This window comes from Notolepis coatsorum (assembly GCF_963971535.1).
Source record: "Notolepis coatsorum genome assembly, chromosome: 20".
NCBI lineage: Eukaryota > Metazoa > Chordata > Actinopteri > Aulopiformes > Paralepididae > Notolepis > Notolepis coatsorum.
The window spans coordinates 59314591-59335240 of NC_140184.1; the positions used below are offsets into that span (position 1 = coordinate 59314591).

A 20650-nucleotide genomic window follows, 5' to 3' on the forward strand; every position below is an offset into this window, starting at 1 on the left:
CACAGCCTTAACAAAAAAAAACTCTCCCACAAGCACATATACAGTATGTCACAAACACAAAACAAAGTCACGGGACTCGAGACAATCACATAGACGCACATGTATTCACACACACACACACGCACGCACGCACGCACGCACGCACACACACACACACACACACACACACACACACACACACACACGCACACGCACACACAGTACACACGATGAGGGAACATGTAAACACACAGGAGAAATCCGGGAGGATCATAGCATATCATGTCAACATCCTCAGTTTACTGAAAGAAAGCCAACCGGTTAGTGATTGCAAACAAATTAAATAAATAAATAAATAAATAAACAAACAGCAAGACAAAAAAAAGTGAATCATGATCATTGTGATACAATTGATAACTGTGATCAACCCTTCACTTCAACTTGATGGTTTGGTTTAGCATGAAGTACATAGATACTAGATAGGATGAAAAGTATGTCATGTCAAGAGGATGATGTAACATAATAGTGATAGATGATTGGGAATCGCCTAGAATCATAAGAAGAGGACGGGTCACGGCCCTGATGTTCTTACAGTTGTAACAGGGAAGCTATTTTCAAACATTTTCCACGACGACATTGAGCCGTCCTCTTCGTATAATTCGAGGGAATAGCTAAGGCAGATCAGAAGCCATAGAATACACAAGAGTTAAGACAGGCCTGTCTCATGATGAGGACGAGAGACGAGAGGACTCCACACCTCCTGTGTTCTACCAAGTAGGTCACCATGCTAATCTCATTGACCATATTCGCACAGTGGCAATTTTGCTTTTATGTCGTGCTCAGGTTGGGATTCCTTCCCACCCGTTCCCAAGGGAAAGGAATCCCAATCTGAGCATGACATAAGAGCGAAATGGCTGCTGTGTGTATATGGTCAATACGCAGGATTCGCGAACTTAGGAACATAGGATTCGCGAACTTAACATAGTGTCATGTTATTTGGTCTGTCCATCTCTTGTGTCATTTATAGCTTGGAGATTCAGAGAAGCATGGACAGTACATTCGCCGGCCATAGAGTACAGAGCATGCTCAGACATGGCTGAGAGTGGCCATTGTTTGGCTGTGCAGGAGCAGAGAGTGGATCATACAAGAGCGTGGAAAACCATAACGGCAGGACGCCATGTTGGTACCAAAATTCTAGAATAATTTGTGACATTGTAAGCATGTTGTAACTGTATGACACTGGAACCTGGGTACCAAAATGGTGGCGTCCTACGGTTGTCTGTCCTCATGAGACGGGTTTGCCAAGCTCTTGTATGATCTATGGCCCTGTACAGTAGGGTTCTGAGGTCATTCCACCTCCCATGAACATACTGTACACACATACGATACAGTCGCAAAGGTTAAAGAGGAAGTGAGACGTTTTAGGAGGTCAGTGGTGTTGGCAAAACACAACTTCATTGAAAAAGAAACAAAACATAAAAACACTGACTCTCGTCTTTGTCGGTCAATTCTCTTTTTTAGCCATCTCAGAACATAATATATGCCAATCTAAAGTAGAATCTGAAGTAATTTCCCTTTAAATCCTAATAAATGAGCTCAACTTCCTCAGACGTCTCAGCTTGCCTTGTTTTGTCGTTTCCACCAAAGTCACCAAACACAGTTTTTTTTTCAAGAGCCGCATTCTGGGTTGAGAGTCACGCATGTAACATGAGCCTCTGCATACAGCAGATCTGAGTATTTGAAAATGAGCTTGATTATTATTATTATATTTTTTATTCAGAAATAGGGGTGTAAAGGTACACGTATCCGTACCGAACCGAACCGTTTCAGTGTGTGCCGTACCGTACCGAACGGCTGTGTAGTGTACCGAACGAATACAACGGTATGCTAACGACCGCCCACCGGGGGCTGTTTTTTCACAATCTAATATAATTATTATTATTTAAAAAAAATTTACAAGTTGATTATTAATTTCAATATAGAATATTCGTTGACAGCCCTACAAGTACAATTAGTTACTGCACACTACATCACCCCTGAGTGGAACATGGAAAGCCAAACTTTCCCCCACTGTACTGAAAACCCGTACCGAACCTTGACTTCAAAACCGAGGTACGTACCGTACCGTGGTTTTTGTGTACAGTTACACCCCTATTCAGAAATCAAGCACCTCTCATGTGGTACTTCACTCAGGTCTGGTAAAAACTGGATATGAGTGAGGCTCAAGCTATAGGCCTGTTCAAGACAGAAGTACACCCAGATGCCCGTTGAACAGCTTGACTTCAATAAGTAGAATGTAGGTGACCATCAGACCCTTTTGACTGCCATGAAAAGTTTCTCTGGGTGAACGTTGTGCATGCCAAGCAGCGTCCACCGGTTGGGGAAGGGGGGGAGGGGCCACGTGTGCGTCGAGGTGTGTGTGTGTGTGTGTGCGTCGAGGTGTGTGTGTGTGTGTGTGTGTGTGCGTCGAGGTGTGTGTGTGTGTGTGTGTGTGTGTATGTGTGTATGTGTGTGTGTGTGTGTGTGTGTGTGTGTGTGTGTGTGTGTGTGTGTGTGTGTGTGTGTGTGTGTGTGTGTGTGTGTGTGTGTGTGTGTGTGTGTGTGTGTGTGTGTGTGTGTGTGTGTGTGTGTGTGGGTGTGTGTGTGTGTGTGAGTGTGTATGGGGGGAGGGGCAACCAACTGGCCCAGATGCTGATCCCAGCTGGAAGAATCTCACATCCACTGACGAATAGAGGGGCTTTTAAAGGGAGCCGCAGGGCTTGGATAGTGTCATTTGATGTGCCCTGTTGTGCATGTATGACAGCCAAGAGTGACAATCACACAAACAACATGCACACAGCGAGCGCGGTGTAGAGTGGAGCCTGTGTGTGTCTGTAGAGAGAGTGTGTTGCGATGGCTATGGGCCCGAGTGGTCACGCACAGTTCACCATGCAGTCTAGAGAGACTTCAAGACTCAAAGCAGGCAGACAGATAGGCATGCAGTGTGGAAAAAACACATGCAGTCGGGCAAGGCAGGCTGCACCTACTTGTTAATACAAGGACATGAACACAGACCACAACCGCCTAGATTGTTCAAATTCTTTTCCGCATCCTTCATGTCCTTATTGATTTGGTCCATCCCTTGATCGATGCGCTCCAGTTGCTCTGATTACGTTACCAACACATTGTCATTTTCATCCCCCAAAAGAACGACAGCAAGTGAGAAGAGAAAGAGAGGAAGGGAGGGAGTAGAGAAGGAAGACAAAAGGAAAGAGGAGACAAAAAGAGACAATTGACTGTAACAAGAGAGACAAACAAATTGGACGTCACCACACACCACCAGCACCAGCACCAGTACCACCACCAGCACCACCACTAGACAAGCTAGAGAGCACGGAGGGGGACGGGGGGTGGGGAGGGGTGGGTGGTACCTACTTTTTAATACATGGACAAATCAGACCACAGCATTGTCCTATATCTTTTAAATCTTTCTCAGCATCCTTCAGGTCTTGGTTGACCTTGTTCATGCCGTCCTCCACTCGATCAAGTTGCTCTGGTGAGGACAAAGGTATGAGAGTGAAATGAATTGGATTTGGCAAAACTTTGATACGTGAATGTTTCTGTATTTGCATTTTAGCATTAAATGGTAAATGGTGCATTTATATATCGCTTGTTCCTCACACATTCACTCACACATTCACACACCGACAGCGGAGGCAATCATGCAAGGTGCCAACCTGCTCATCGGGAGCAATTAGGGGTTGCTCAAGGACACTTCGACACGCTGCCCGGGAGGAGTGGGAATCGAACGGGGAACCTTCCGATCACCAGACGACTGCTCTCTACCTCCTGGGGCCCACTGTCGCCCCATTAGAATCTGCTGTCATTAGGACACAATAAATGGGCCCTTTCAACAGCAGCCATTTTGACTTTATATATATATATATATATATATATATATATATATATATATATATATATATATATATATATATATATATATATATATATATATATATATATATATATATATATATATATATATATATTATATAGGTAAACAAAGGTGTAATCATATGTATAGAATATTCATTATTCTACTGTATATCTATGGTTACACATTTCTTTACCCAACTATGATGAGTCAAAATTACTGCTGTGGAAAAGGGCATGTGAAGCCCACTGAGACATGTAACTGTGATAATCGGTTGTACAAATAAATGAGACGCACCTGCTTTGTCTAAACATGTTTTATCTAATGTTAGCTGAACATTGACAGGGCAGAGAACTGACGTTCCACCGTCCAACAGGATATTTCCACTGCTATTTTAGATCTAACACCATCTGCACCATGCGCTGTTGATTTTATGAGCTCGAGTCCCTTTTCCTAGAGGGAAAAAGATATGAGCAAGAGTTGTAGGCCAGTGAGAGAGAAGAGAAAGTAGTGAAAGACAACAGCTAGGTTACATTTTATTTATTTTATTTGTTTTGGGTCTGCAAATCTCCCTAACACCCCCAAACCAATAAGGTCCCAATGAACGACATACTGTATATTGGATTGGAAGCCAGTCCAGGAGAGATAAAACAGAAAGAGAGCTATTAAGGACCCCCTCGAAAACGAGATAGCATAACTCAAGGGGCTTATCCTTCTAATACATTTCAAACTGGAGAGATTTGGAGAAGCAGAGCACACAGGAACATACATAAAAGGGTTGAAAATGAGAAAGGCAAATAAATAATGAATGAATTAAATAATGAATGAATCGGGACCAATATATCCATATACAGTATATTGAATAACTGTCTGTATTGTGGATTTTATCTTTATATCGAGAGCTGTGATACAAGATTTTGCTGCTTAAAAATAATGATTTCTGAAATGTTTGAGAATGTCAGGTAAAAATTACAGTTTCAGTTGATTGTATTCCCATCACCATGCATCACCAATATGATAGACATCCATTATCATACAGGACCAATATGATGATAGACACCCATTACCATACAGGACCAATATGATAGACAACCATTATCATATAGGACCAATATGATAGACAACCATTACCATACAGGACCAATATGATAGACATCCATTATCATACAGGACCAATATGATGAACATAGATTAGATTATCTGATTTTCCATACTTAGGCAGGTATTGTGATATATATTGATATAAAAAAGGGCTTATGAATATTGTGATCACCGCCCATCCCTAGAATGAATGAATGAATGAATGAGTGAATTAATGAGTGAGTGAACAAATGAGTGAAATAGTGAGTGAGTGAATGAACAAGTGAATGTGCAGAAGTTGTTGGCAATGCAACAGGTAAAAGCATGATGGGACACATAGCAATACGTGTATCGTTATTGATCTAGGATCAGTGCTCAGGTCACATGACCAAATTATAGCTCACTAGGATCAGTGCTCAGGTCACATGACCAAATTATACCTCACTATAATTTAGGAGCCAATCTGTTCTCAGATCAGCATTCCCTACCAATGTGTTTTCTTTTTTAAATTTATTAAAAAAAAATACTTTTGTCGTGTTGTATGTATTGTATGCATTTTTGAATCCCTGGGTTGTGGAGTTGGGCTCCGATGCAGGGGCGTAACTTGCGGGGGGGTCCCCGGAAAATGTCCCCCGCATGATTTCAGAATGCAGTATTTGTCCCCCCCATGTTTTTACCCCCAAACCGCTGCAACTGCGCGGCCTGGCGGCCAGCACTGTGACTCGCTAGTCGCTACTACACAGTGCCGGCACTGCAGATTTACCCTACTCTTGGAATTCATTGCCAGATCCTCAAAGTCATACATAGGGGCGCCGCCTCGATAATGCAGTGTTATTAAAGCAGCGTGTAGCCGACGCATGAACCAGTTGGAAGCGTCAACGCGGAACTGGAAATCCGTTGGTAAAGAAATAGCGGCCTGGAATCATTTTTGGGACGCTCTCAATTCGCAGTAAAGGAATATATATCTGCGGTTTCCCTGGCGGATGGCGAACAAGCCAGCCGATTCTACTATGAGTCATGACATTTGACATAGTCTATGACATCATACTTAACTTAAACTTGAACACGGAGGCAGTTACAAGAACTATCCGAGCCCCCGGGAGGGTGGTCGAATACCTTTTGCGATGTATGCAGGGAACGAATTGCAGAGGGAAGTGGAGAGCTGCCTGTTGCCCATTCTAACGCAGGAGTCCTGGACCCCCGACAGGTAAGGTAAGCGATTTTAGATGTATCACTTTAAGTGTGCGGCTGTTGTCCGAATACTAGTGAATATTGAAAAATAAAAGCATGACATTTAGAGACGTCCCCGTCGTAGCGTTCTGGTGCGGGGATATGAGTCTCTCTGTGCGGGGGCGCAACAGCAACAGGTGGGGTAGGCTGGGCAGAGATGTATGCATCAAAACGATTACATTGTTTGTCTCGCATACATTCGATTTATAATGCGAGCACCTGCATTACAATCAAATGACTGATCTGTTATGTGTTATGGACCCGAGTCTCGAGAGGCACTTTATAATAGAAAAAAGACAGTGCAAACATGTATATGTCGCTTACAGTTTATTATGCTTATGCAGCTCGTTTATTTTGACAGAGTTAAGAAAATGTCACTAGTATCATTATATTAAATTAGCGGACGTGTAGCTGGACAAGCCCTGGCTCCACGATGACCACTTCTTACAAAAGGCGCCACCGCCTGGGAAAATGCGTATTGCACACCTGGTACCCCCCCCCCCCCCCTGCGACGTCACTGACCACACCCCTAATATGTCCCCCCCACCGCTAGGTACAAAGTTCCGCGCCTGCTCCGATGTATCACAGTATGAATACATAGGAGACACACCACCTTACCACAGTATGAATACATAGGAGACACACCACCTTAGCACAGAATGAATACATACAGTAGGAGAAACACCACCTTACCACAGTATGAATATATAGGACACACACCACCTTACCACAGTATGAATATATAGGACACACACCACCTTACCACAGTGAATACATAGGATATGAATACAAGGGGGGGGGGGGGGGCAGATAATTCTCTCTCACTCTCTCTCTCTCTCTCTCTCTCTCTCTCTCATCTCTCTCTCTCTCTCTCTCTCTCTCTCTCTCTCTCTCTCTCTCTCTCTCTCTCTCTCTCTCTCTCTCTCTCTCTGGTACATTTCCCCTGCCCCCCCCCTCTCTTGCTGGGTCTATGTACATGTATGTATGTGTGTATGTGTGTGAGTGTGTGTGTAAATCTACAGAAGGGTTATTCACTACTATACACAAACCAGTAATTGGCCTTCTCTGCTAATCACAGGCAAAGTAAGGGATTGCAGGGCAGGGGGGGGCAAGAGAGAGAGAGAGAGATTGGTGCGATCCAGGCAACATGAAGGAATTATCGAACCACTGCTCTGAAAACTTGGAATATAATATCCATCAAGTGTCGACCATTCTTCCTCCAGAGAGAATTAACGTCGGTCATCTTGATTGGAGTTTATATCGCACCTCAATTGAACACTGGGGCGGCACTTTCAGTTCTTTACGACGAGGTAAATAAACTCCAAACAGCTAACGTAGACGCTGCTGTTGTTGTGGGGGATTTTAATAGGGCGAATCGTAAAAAGGTTTTACCGAACTTCTATCAGCATGTGACTTGTCCCACCAGAGGCGAGGATATATTAGACCACTGTTACTCGCAATTTAAGGACGGGTATAAATCACAGGCTCATAGCCCCTTCGGTAAATCTGATCACGACGCCATCTTTCTTATACCAAAGTACAAACAAAGTCTCAAGCGCGTTCCAGTGGTAACGCGAGAAGTGAAGCGTTGGTCTGTGGACTCAGGGAACACACTTCAAGCGGCACTCGATTGCACAGACTGGAGCGTGTTCCGTGAAAACACAGATAACATAAATGATTACACTGAAACAGTGCTGGACTTTGTTGGTACTCTGGTAGAAGAAACAATTCCCTCCACCACAATTTGAGTTTTCCCAAACCAAAAGCCTTGGGTCGACAAATCCGTCCGTGAAGCTCTGAATGCGTGCACCTCAGCCTATAACGCCGGGCTCGTGACAGGCAACATGGATGAGCACAAGGCGGCGAGATACAACGTAAGGAGGACAGTAAAAGAGGCAAAGAGGCGATATAGGGATAAGGTGGAACTCCAGTTTGAACAGGCTGATTCCGGTATGTGGCAGGGCCTCAGAACGATGACAGATTACAAAGGCACGCCCCCCCCCATGCTGAATAATGATAATCTCCCTGGCAAACAAACGCAATACTTTCTATGCACGGTTTGAGGCTGTAAATAACAACAACAGCCTACAGGCCACTGCAATGGAGAGTAGAGCCACTGCTGATGGAGACTCAGTGTTCAGGATAACAGAATATGAGGTGAGGAGGACCTTTAACCACTTTGGTTGCCTTGGGTTAAATTCATGATATACCATAGGTTGCCGGCTCTATTTGTCTATGGAGAAGTACCCCTTCTTTGCATGGCTATAACTTTTTAAATTCTATTGCTACATTGCCATTATTAGGGCCCATTCAAAGTCCTATATGTATTGTTCATTGTGTAGCAACGTTAAACTTTTTCATTCACATATTCATAGTAAAGTATGGTCTAATGTATAAGTATGTTTTCATCTCTTTCTGCAGCTTTCTCCAGAACGTGATCTATAGCCCCAAATGCATTATATTGATGATGCAATACAGTTTTATGGCAATCAGCGCGATATAAAAAATTCCAACTAGACGTACTTCTAGAAGTTACTACACGTCATCTGATGTTGACCGGATGGGCTAGGGGGCGTTTATAATTCCGTGGGCAGCGTTATACCAATCATCTAATGTGGGTCAAATGTTGATAATAGCAGTTAGTATCGAAGACGGTAACGTTACACGCTAAAACTCACCCCAGTCTCCGCGCGCCGTTGGGCGATCATCGTAGAGTAGAAATCTTATCATTATGGGATGTAGATTTACCCGGTCCATCTCCAGCTTGTATAATGGTATATACGTCCAAATCATGTTGTTTATCGAGTTATTGGCAATCGATCACTGTGTATTGTGACAAGCTAGAATGCCGGGACCTATAGCGAGTGCTCGGAAGTAATACGGACGTCCAGCACAACCTCTATGCCACTTCCTGTTTAAGCGATTGCACCGATCGGCCACCAGATGGCGCTCCTGAACCGCCAGAGAGCTCAGTGGGTCCTCCTGGTGGATCTCAGGCCAGCGGAGGGGACATATGAATCCGATCGCAGATTTTTGAAATATTGATATAAGGACGCTATACAGCGTCCTCCGGCAACTTGAGCATGGCCGGCAATGACGTCTAAACACGTTTCCTGGCAGCCAAAGTGTTAAGAAAGTGAATACCAGGAAGGCAGCATGACCGGATGGTATCCCCGGCCGCGTCCTGAAAGTCTGTGCCGACCAACTGGCCCCGGTATTCACTGACATATTCAACCTGTCCTTAGAACAGTCTGTCATAAAAAGTCCACCATTATCCCTGTACCCAAAAAATCCACGCCCGCTTGTCTCAATGCTCTCACCTCCATAGCCATGAAGTGCTTTGAGAAGCTAGTAAAGGGCTACATCTGTTCCTCCCTCCCCAACACCTTGGACCCCCTGCAATTTGCATATCGCCCCAACAGGTCCACGGAGGACGCCATAGCCCATGTGCTGCACACAGCAGCATCACACCTGTACAAGAGGCAGGGGAACTATGTGAGAATGCTATTTATTGACTACAGCTCAGCATTCAATACCATAGTCCCTCCAAGCTCGTAGTCAGGCTCAGAGCTCTGGGCTTGAACGACGACATCTGCCAGTGGGTCTTGGACTTCCTGACAGGAAGACCCCAGGTGGTGAGAGCAGGCAACTGCACCTCCTCATCCATCACTCTCAACACAGGTGCCCCCCAGGGCTCTGAGCCCCCTCCTCTACTCGCTGTACACACATGACAGCACAGCGGAACAGCAACACAATTATCAAGTTTGCTGACGACACAGTTGTGGTGGGCCTGATCTCTGCAAACGACGAGAGGGCCTACCTGGGAGAGGTAGAGAACCTGGCGCTGTGGTGCCGGGAGAACAGCCTCTCCCTGAACGTCAGCAAAATGAAAGAGATGATTGTAGACTTTAGGAGGTCGGGGGCCAGGGACTACAGCCCCCTCTGCATCGACGGGGCACCGGTCGAGAGAGTGAACAGTTTTAAGTACCTCGGAGTCCACATATCCGAGGACTTGACATGGACCCCACACATTGACAGTGTAGTGAAGAAGGCACGACAACGCCTCTACTTCCTCAGGCGCCTAAGGAAGTTCCAAGTGAGTCAGAAGATACTTAAGACCTTCTACTCATGCACAATAGAGAGCATCCTGGCTGGTAACATCACCTCCTGGTTTGGGAATAGCACCGCACACGACCGCAGCAGACTACAGAGAGTGGCACGTTCAGCTGAACACACAATTGGAGGTGGGCTTCCCACCCTCCAGAACATTTACAACAAGCGTTGCAGGGCCAAGGCTAAGAGAATAACCAAAGACTCTAGTCACCCAAACAACTGCCTCTTTGAACTGCTGCGGTCAGGCAAGCGCTACCGGAGTCTTATGGCCAGTACAGAGAGACTCAGAAGGAGCATCTATCCCCAGGCCATCAGGTTGCTCAATGACTCCATGTAACAACCCATCATCTATACTCATTGCACACACATCCACATGCACACACTCACTTTTAAACAAACACTCACCTTAACACTCACTTTAGACACTTTAACACTACATTATATTTATCTATTATTAAAGTGATTTGCACTACATTCATACCTCATTTGCAATAGCACCTTACATCAAAGTTTTGTACCTGATTTTCTGCATTGTACCTCACTGTTTACTCATTTTCTACTCACTGTACTTAGACTGTACCTAGGTTGTACTTTAGATTGTATATTGTACTGTATATTGTATATTCCTCTTTACTTACCTTTTTTTTTACTTACTTTTTACTTACTTTTTTACTTACTTTTTTTTTACTGTATGAAGCACACTCTCAGGGGCTCATTTCCCCGTAAAGTATGTGTATTTTATTGTGATATTTAATAAACAAACTTGAAGAGAGAGAGAGAGAGAGAGAGAGAGAGAGAGAGAGAGAGAGAGAGAGAGAGAGAGAGAGAGAGAGAGAGAGAGAGAGAGAGAGAGAGAGAGAGAGAGAGAGAAAATGGAAGTTGTTTCCTGAGGGAGATGTTTATCTTCACAGTGCCTGTCTAATACATAATGACTTTGCCTGCCTTCTCTCTTCAATCACAGCCATAGCCAATTGGGACATTTCCAGTATTTAGATAGGAACACATATTGTGTAATTTGCTGGGGTGTGCATTTAGATGTTATTGTCCAGAAGAACCCTGGCTGTGACCGGTAAGGTTAAGGTCATGGTTAAGCTACGGAATAACTTTAGATCATTTATAATATTTTGGGTGAAAACGATGTCAAGTTAGACATCATTATGGTGATGGTGTGACCCATTTCCAGATCACAGCCAAGGTATTTCCGGGAAGTGGGATCTAGACCCTACCTATGTAGGTTTGCACACTTTGCACATTAATGTATTAAGATGATTGAATCTTTCATGAGTGCAAACTCCTGTATCTTTTCTCCAATCAGTTTTGTGTCTTCTCTGACCCTCATATCAACAGTCTTCTCCCCTCTTCTGAGCTAAAATAACCCTCTTCCCCCTTATGTCTTGTGCTGCGTTCATGTGGATGTCGGGGTAGACTTTTCTCCAACTTGATATCCGACCGATCATGGAGCTCTGATTTGGTTCTGGCTGTGTGTTTTTAAAATTCTTTAACCATTGGCAGTTGATTCAGGCGATTACATCACAACTCTGGCAATTCGTGTACCATCAAGATCCCAGATCTTTCCGACCCAGACACCCGACATGGGAGAGCGTTCAGGTGCTACTTCCTGGTGGGAACCTCGTATATAATCTGATGAATCCGACACCACATGAATGCAGATTTAGGCCTGATATGCAATATTTGCAAAGAGGCAATCTATCAAGCTTGACTGAGGTGTAATTAAGGTCAATATGAGTGTAACACAGGCAGCCGAGGACTCATTAGCGACAGCTAGGAACAGACCAAGGATAATACATCACCACGAATTGCAAATCACCCTGCGTTTTGTGTGTGTGTGTGTGAGAGAGAGAGAGACAGAGAGAGAGAGAGAGAGAGAGAGAGAGAGAGAGAGAGAGAGAGAGAGAGAGAGAGAGAGAGAGAGAGAGAGAGAGAGAGAGAGAGAGAGAGAGAGAGAGAGAGAGGAGGGGGGGGGGGGGGTCAAGACTGTATGAACCAGCACCATATTTTTCATGGCAGTCAGCTCTTGTAGGCTTTTGGGACATTAGGAAGGAAAGTCATGAGGCTGAATCATTGATGGTTTCCCTGATGAAGTAAATAAATAAGGGTGATGCCTCCATTATAGTGGGCTATCGGTCAGGTTTAACTACAGCTGTGATGACATGAGAGAGAGAGAGAGAGAGAGAGAGAGAGAGAGAGGAGAGAGAGAGAGAGAGAGAGAGAGAGAGAGAGAGAGAGAGAAAATGGAAGTTGTTTCCTGAGGGATAGGTGGAAAGATGGATGAGAGAGGGGTGATGAGGAAGAGAGAAGAAGGAGGAGAAGAAGAATGAAAAGAAGAATAGGACGAAGAAGAATGGGAAGAAGGAGAAAAAGAAGAAGGAGAAGAAAAAGTATCCAAATCCTTTACTTGAGTAAAAGCAAGAGAACCACTAAATAAATAATGTTTATCTGTTTACACTAAGCTGCTCTAGCTTGGTTGATCTATTTACACTAAGCTGCTCTAGCTTGGCTTGTTTATTCACACTAAGCTGCTCTAGTTCGGCTTATCTATTTACATTAAGCTGCTCTAGTTCGGTTTATCTATTTACACTATTTTACTCTAGCTTGGCTTATCTATTTACACTAGGCTGCTCTAGCTTGGTTTATCTATTTACACTATTCTACACTAGCTTAGCGTATCTATTTACACTAGGCTGCTCTAGCTTGGTTTATCTATTTACACTATTCTACACTAGCTTAGCGTATCTATTTACACTATGCTGCTCTAGCTTGGTTTATCTATTTACACTAAGCTGCTCTAGTTCGGCTTATCTATTTACACTATTCTACTCTAGCTTGGCTTATCTATTTACACTATTCTACTCTAGCTTTTTTTTATGCTGCTCTACCAACCAGAGGCAGTGCGTTGTTACTCGGCGACTTTTGAAAACGATTGAAAAAGTGCAGGTACTCTTGCTAAAAGTTTAAAGGTAGAATCTGTAATGCAGTCAAACATCGACCTCTTGGCAAAAGAGCCCAGCTTGGTAAAGCTTGCACTTTATTTACATTGTTTTTGTTTTGGTCTGATGTGTGGGTTGTAATTTAGTTATAACTTATTATACTGTGAATTTCTCCAGACGTCTACCTCATCCCCACTCAACTCCACCCCACACACCAGACCAAAACAACAAATGTAAATAAAGTGCAATACCAAGTGGGGCTATCTTGCCTAGAGGTCGCTGTTTGATGACATTACAGGTTCACGATAGTGTGGCGTTTTCCATTGTAACAAATGAGAAGAAGAAGCCAGTGCTGAAAAGGCTCATCTCCAGTGGACACGCCACCTAACAAAGCTTGTGTGTTTCTCCTGTAATTCAAAGCTAACCTAGGGATGCATCCCTAACCCTAACCCAGGGATGCAAAAGCCATATTGGAGTGGATGAGGAGTGGATGAGATGTGAGATGTGTATTTGTCATTACCAGTCAAAATGATCACTGTGCCCCCTCATTTAAGAGGATGAGGGGGGTGGGGTTAAGGTACCTAACACTGGCTGACCCCTGACCTTGCAGTCAGTCAGTCAGCCAGTTGGCAGGAAATTACTTCCTGGTAACCATGGTGACCAGGTTCTTAATGGCATCATCGAGCAAGCAGTGTTAAAGGCATCACAGCAGTGCACAGTTGATTGTTGGCTATTGACTACAGTGATTTAAAGGAACATAACTTCAGTCTCATCTCATAATGATAGACAGAGGTTAGCTTGCATAAAAGCTCCGAAAACATTCAAAAAGCATGAGATTGCTTTTACGTTGTAGAGTTAAACAGGCTTGTGTTTACAAAGGAAGTACTTCCATCAAGAAGACGTGGGACGTTTCTAGCAGTTAAAGCTGATGGCTGGCTTCAGTGGCTTCTATAGGCAGAATGGACTGGGAGCTACTGGAATTAAGAAAGTCAACTGAAATAAAATACATTCTGCCAAGGCGATCTATAAAAACAAAAACATTGCTGAGGATTAATAGAGAGTTATTATTACTAGCCACTAAAGATGGATATAAAACTTAGTAGCGCCGGCATTTTACCTGAAAATACAGTATGTCCTTGAACAAACAGTGCTCTATGGTTTTTAGATTAGATTTGATTATTTTTTTATTGTGAATACTACTATTGTTACTACTATTACTACTAATAATACTATTTTATGATAAGAGCAAGATTAGCATCAAGATTGAAATAACATTAATATAATATATACTGTAGGCCTACATTTAACAGTAGCTAGTGGATAAGCGTAATGAAGAACCAAACAATACACTACAGTATAGCATAACTGCAGAATCAGAATAGGGGGGGGGGGGCAGACTAGAATAGTATGACACAGAAGTATCAACAGAGTGCAATAACTTACCTCCCTGCTCATCCAACATGACCAAAGTCCTGATACCAGCATCTTTACTCTAGCGGACAGACACACAGACAGGATGGACAGACAGAGGTGGGAGAAGGAGAGAGAGAGAAAGAGAAAGAGAGAGCAGGAATAACAAGAGGAATGGAAACAGAAGAGAGAAAAGGTTGACAGATCAGCAACTCCAACAGAGTAGAACAGGACAGTGAAGAACAGGATTCAAATTACAATTTGAAATAACTTTTTGTGGGATTGCTCGATCTTTTCGAGTACAACGAAGACGACCAAAACAGCCTGTCAAACACTGTAAAACACCTGCTGTCTCAGTGGTTCTCAACCTGGGGGTCAAAACCCTAAAGGGGCTCACAAGGATATAGAGAGGGGGTGTCCCTCCCCTTTTGCTAACCACCATGCGACTCTATTTCCGAAGAAATATGTACGATGGAATGAAATATTTGGATTATTTGGGCTCAAAACGTACACTACACCGACCGCGGTCTCACGCTGACTGATCGCTTGTGCTGCGCGCTGTGTGTCAGACTCTGGATGCTTTAGACACCCGCCCACCTCTACCTCTGATTGGCTTACCATGACATTTTACTCAACCTCAGCCAATCGCGCGCTGAGGTTGGCTGAGAAGGACAGAATGCCTCTCGGCGCAGAGATCTTTCTGATGACAAAAAAAAGCTTCATTCATAGTAATGCGCCGCATTTTTTTGCAGTAACGGTAACGGCGTTACGCCGTTAGTAACGCCGTTACTTATAACGCCGTTACTCCCATCACTGCTCATCGGTCGGTTTGATTATAGTTTTGATTATAGTCCAACATAGTCCATAGTCTGGTGGGAACGCACCTTATCGTCCATAATCATCATCCATATAATCCATTTGGTCTTCTTCTTCATAATATCCAATAGTTCGCTCGCCATCTTTTTCTGGATTTTTTTAGTATCACAAACAGTACTGTATTTGCAAATCTGGTATGTCATAAATGTATAGATGTAGCAGTACTGTCTATCTGTATGTCGTGTGTGTCATATGATGAATTGAAAATGGGGGACCCTGATGGAAACAAGATGAAAGTCTTTCTCAGGTCTGCATCCTCTTAACAATTGTATGTATTGAGCTGTACTGTACTGTACCCATTCTGCAATCTGTTAATAAACTTTTCAATCAATCAATCAATCAATCAATCAATCAATCGCATTGCAGGTTACTATTGTGTGCTCGGGCCAGACTATACCACGGAGCCGAATAGGTTTCCTCATCGGTCGGTTTGATTATAGTTTTGATTATAGTCCAACATAGTCCATAGTCTGGTGGAAACGCACCTTATTGTCCATAATCATCATCCATATAATCCATTTAGTCTTTTTATAATATCCAATAGTTCGCTCTAGGTGATCGCGATTGTCGAACATGTCCTGCTCAGTGCTGCTCGCAAAGAGTACCTAGTTGTTTGGGGGCTGTGGCACTAATGGCCCATGCATGTTCATAAGGTAGGCGATATTGCCACCTGGTGAGATTTGATCGTCATTGCAATTCCAACGTAGGTAGCTGTACCAGAGTAACTCAGAGAGCTCCGGCAGAGTGTGTAGAACGGGGATCAAAGGAAAAATATCAAAGGATCCAAAAACGAGTATACTCATTATTGGCACTCAACGCTTGGCAGGCAATAACGAGTTTACTCGCACCCATTGAGTTAACAATTAAAATGCCGTTATTGTTTTGGCATGGTCATGTTGAACCTATTAAAAACACACTGAAACGTGCGTGGTTGGTCCAGTGGAAGAGGAGGGACTTTGCCTCTCTATACAAATACATCATCATGTCTATAATCTTCTTTTTTTTTATTGTGAAGTAAAGAATATTTGTGTCTAAAGCTCCTCTTCCGTTAATCAAGTTAAATAGCCTGAATGGGGAATACAAATCATTATTTTGTGTCAAAGTTCACCATTCAATATATGCTTGACTACATATGTAAGCAAATCGCGAACAGGCTCTGTTTTAGGAGACATGGGACAAAAAGATTGAGAACCACAGCTCTATTTCAGCGAACACTCTACTCTTGGTAGCTGACAAGGTTGCAGATTGTAATTGAACCTGGAATAGAATTGCAGGTCTAGTTGTGGTCATTGAGAATCTGGTTTTGAAAAACATCACACATCACTGTTGTTTTTGTTGTAAAATGTATCAGGTGTTGCTTTGCTCCGAGAACATGCAGTAAGTTTATCACCATCTCCTATGCTGATAGAATTGGTTAGCCTTGGGGCGGCTGGGTAGCGCAGCGGACCAAGCGCTCGCCTACCACCGCAGAGACACTGGGTTCGAATCCAGCTGTCAGTAGTACCTCCGGCTTGGTCAGTCGTCCCTACTAACACAATTGGCAGTGTTAGCGGGTGGGAAGCCGGTGGGGTATTGTTATGTACTAGAGGCCTGATCACTCCTGTGTCACTGGGCATGCAGGTGAGGCCTGCCAATTAGCCAATTAGTGCTGATTGGTTACCTGCTGGGGATCTTTAAAGGCAGACCTAGTAACACACATGCACTGTCTGTGCTTAGAGAAAGAGCTGTCACGTTCTTCTAGTCCTTGTCCGTTGGGTTACCTTAGTACTTTAGTTAACATTTATATTAATACTTCCTTGAGATAGTAGCACTTTGAGTTAGAGCACGGGGTTTTGGTGTTGGTTTGCACATAGGTTGCGTGCCCCTGAGCCAGGGTTGTAACAGTTGGGCGCTCGTCCGGGATCTTTTACCCCTAGAACTTTGTTTGGTGGTTTTGTTTTTGTGTTACACGGGGTGTCATGGTATTATGGTTTGGGTGGTGTTCGTTACATATGGTGTAACGTGGGGGCTGAGCCATTTCATCAAACAGGTGAGTATGCCGTATTTGTTTGTAATTTGATGTGACTACTTATGCTGTTAAAATATATAGTTTAGTGGGCACCACATGTAGATAGGGACATTATTTTCTGGTTGTTGGTTAGCGTCCTGTGCACCACGTACTCCTGGGGCGGTCAATGAAATGATTGGTATATGATCTTTGACTGGTAGCAGGTGTGGTTGAAGAAAGTTAGGTCTACAGGGCATTAGTTTAAGGGTAGGTAGATTAGGGCGGCCAGAAAACACAGGTAGTGTGGTAGGGCTTGAATTAGTGTTTCTTAGGGTAGACATGTGGTGGGCCGGGTTTTTCTGCAGTTTAGACGTAGAAGCATATGTAGTCATATCAGGTTAGAAGGCGCACCTGTTTGGAATTGTTTGTTGGATTTATTTTGTTTGTTTGAGTGTTTGGTGAGCATACCTGGTAGCACCTAACACCCTGCGTGTATGACACGTCTATTTGGGGTGGGTATGTTTTATTTTTATGTTTTTTTTGCGTCCTAGAAATGTGCGCTCCGTAGCACACATTGCCACCGCGTCCCTTTATGGTTATTATTAGTGGCTTTGGCATTCTGTATGGTTCTTCAGTGGTTCGTTGTGGTTCTTTAGTCGTTCTTCAGTGGTTCTTTAGTGTTTCTTTGGTGGCTCTTTAGGTGGATTGTGTGTGTACTAGGGTGTTTTTGGCAGCTTTTTGGTGACTCTAAAGTGAACGGGTTGTGGCGCTGGTGCAGAAAAGATGGCTTCCATTAGGGATTTTGTGGATCACCCTTCACATGACATGTTGGAGAGGTTTTCAAAAGAACAGCTTCTCGAGCTTGCTGTGCACTACAAGGTCGAGCTTGCTCCCAGTGAGAAACGTTTGAAGCCGTCTGCCTTGAGTGCTCTAAGGGTGTTACTCATTAGAGAGCAGGTGCTTGAGGAGAGGGTGGAGGAGCCTCCTTCGTCTGGCGCGTCTCCGCTATTACCTGGGGTAGAGGGTGAGTGGAGGATTAGGGAGTTGGAGTTTAGGGAAAGGCAGCTAGAGCGTGAGGAGAGGAAAGAGGAGCGTGAGCTTAAGGAGAGAGAGAGGAAAGAGGAGCGTGAGCATGAGCGTGTGTTTAAAGAGAAACAAATGTTGCTGGAGCACGAGCGTGCACAGAAGGAGCTTGAATATAAGCATGCTGCCTTGCAGGCGGGTGCTCTGCATCCAGAGTCACGTTCCGGGTTTGATGTAGGCAGGAATATTAGGATGGTGCCACCATTTTTTGAGAAAGACGTGGAAAGATATTTTCCCCTTTTTGAACGGGTGGCAACCACATTGAAGTGGCCTGATACCGCCTGGACACTGCTGCTGCAATGTGTTTTGGTTGGTAGGGCACAAGAAGCCTACACTGCTCTGTCCCTTGAACAAAGCGCTGATTATGAGCTGGTTAAAGCTTCCATTTTGAGGGCTTATGAGTTGGTCCCTGAGGCCTATCGTCAGCGTTTTAGAGGTTATCGCAGGTCGGAGGGGCAGTCTTATGTTGAGTTTGGAAGGGAGAAGGAGAACCTGTTTGACAGGTGGTGCACTTCTCAGAGGGCAGAGTCAAGAGAGCAGCTTAGGCAGTTGATTCTCCTAGAGGAATTTAAAAGATGTGTTCCTGATACCGTTTCCACACATCTAAATGAGCGTGGGGTATCGAAGAGTACCGATGAGTTTGTGTTGACACACAAGTCCGTGTTTTTGGAGGACTACCGTGTTGAGTCCGGGGATAGGCGTCCTGTTCAGGGGGGCCGTTTCCCAAAACCTGTGTCTGCTGGTCAGTTAACTTCACCTCCTAGGCGGGGTGGTTCTGCTGGTGCATTCCCAGAAGGGATTATCTGTTTTTACTGTAAAGAACCTGGTCATATCGTTGCTGGGTGCCCGGTGCTTGAGCAGAAAAATTTCAGAACCGTGGCTCTGGTAGAAACCATATGCAGGTTAGATGGGGATGGGGAAAGTATCAAACGTGTGGACAAAGAGCTCGAGGGTTCCTCAAGGTTTATGATGAATGGATTTGTTTCCCTGACTAATGCACTAGAGTCCAAACAGGCTATAACAATTTGGAGAGATACCGGTGCTTTTCAGTCCCTCATTCTGGAGGGGGTTTTGCCATTTTCAGAAAACTCTTCTTTGCATTCCGGTGTCGTTGTTCGGGGCTTTGGGGGTGGATTGGTGGATTTGTGGATGCACCTTTGCATGAGGTCACGCTCAATTCTCCCTTAGTATCAGGCAATGTTGTTGTGGGGGTATGTTCTCACATTCCCATAAAGGGGGTGTCCTTCATTCTAGGGAATGATTTGGCTGGTGACAAAGTGTTGGCTACTCCGGTTGTAACTCCCATTCCTGTGGTTTCTGAGGTCTCTAATGAGCTGGCACAGAAACATCCAGGAGTGTTTCCTGTGTGTGCTGTGGCACGAGAAATGTCAAAGGACAAAAGTGATGTTGTTGATACTTCGACTTGGGACATTACACTTAGTGACACATTCTTTGTTGAATTAAAATGTGTACCTGTTGAGAATTTTGGAAAGCACACTGTGGATGTACCTCTGCATAATGATTCTCTTGATTGTGGTTTTGTGTTAGGCCCGGTGGTGAAACCAGAGTTGACATGCGTGCCGGAGAAGCATGTGACAGGAGATGATATGGCAGCGCAGTGTCTCAAGGTCTTCCCAGCCTGTACGGTGGCTGAGGCCACGAACGAATTGGAGGATGAGTGTGGGAAGGATGCTATGAGAGGTGCTGTTGTTTCATGTGACACCGTTCTAGTTGGAGAGGCTACTAAGCTTGACTTAGGCTGCCAGCCTTCCCACAGTAGCTCTATTGTCCCTAATGTTTCACTTGTGGGCAGGGATGGTCCCAGTATGTCAGTTGATGATTCTGACATTGATCCACATGTCCACACTGATTCTCTGCCATGCACTAGGTGTGATAGTCAACCTAGTTACCTGTGTCCTGTGGAGCAGGAGCCGCCTTCGCGACCTGGTCTGTTGAGTGGCAGCCATTTTGATTTTGATCAGGACAATGTTATTTTGGGTGACGCCATTTTAGATGGTGTTCCAGACGTTA

General features: G+C 44.3%; 1 protein-coding gene across 2 annotated transcripts in view; it reads right to left on the reverse strand.

Annotated features, from left to right (window-relative positions):
• Nucleotides 1-20650, reverse strand: part of LOC311247101 (synaptosomal-associated protein 25-B) — a gene marked incomplete at both ends in the record, with an annotated part of 49576 nt that overhangs the window by 2366 nt on the left and 26560 nt on the right. The window contains 2 exons of one of the 2 annotated variants that reach the window (XM_084337412.1): nt 3006-3123; nt 14707-14755. In XM_084337412.1, the coding sequence (XP_084193538.1) occupies nt 3006-3123; nt 14707-14755 (167 nt within the window). Of the gene's footprint in view, nt 1-3005; nt 3124-3393; nt 3512-14706; nt 14756-20650 lie in introns of both variants that reach the window. The other variant, XM_084337413.1, reaches the window with a different exon arrangement.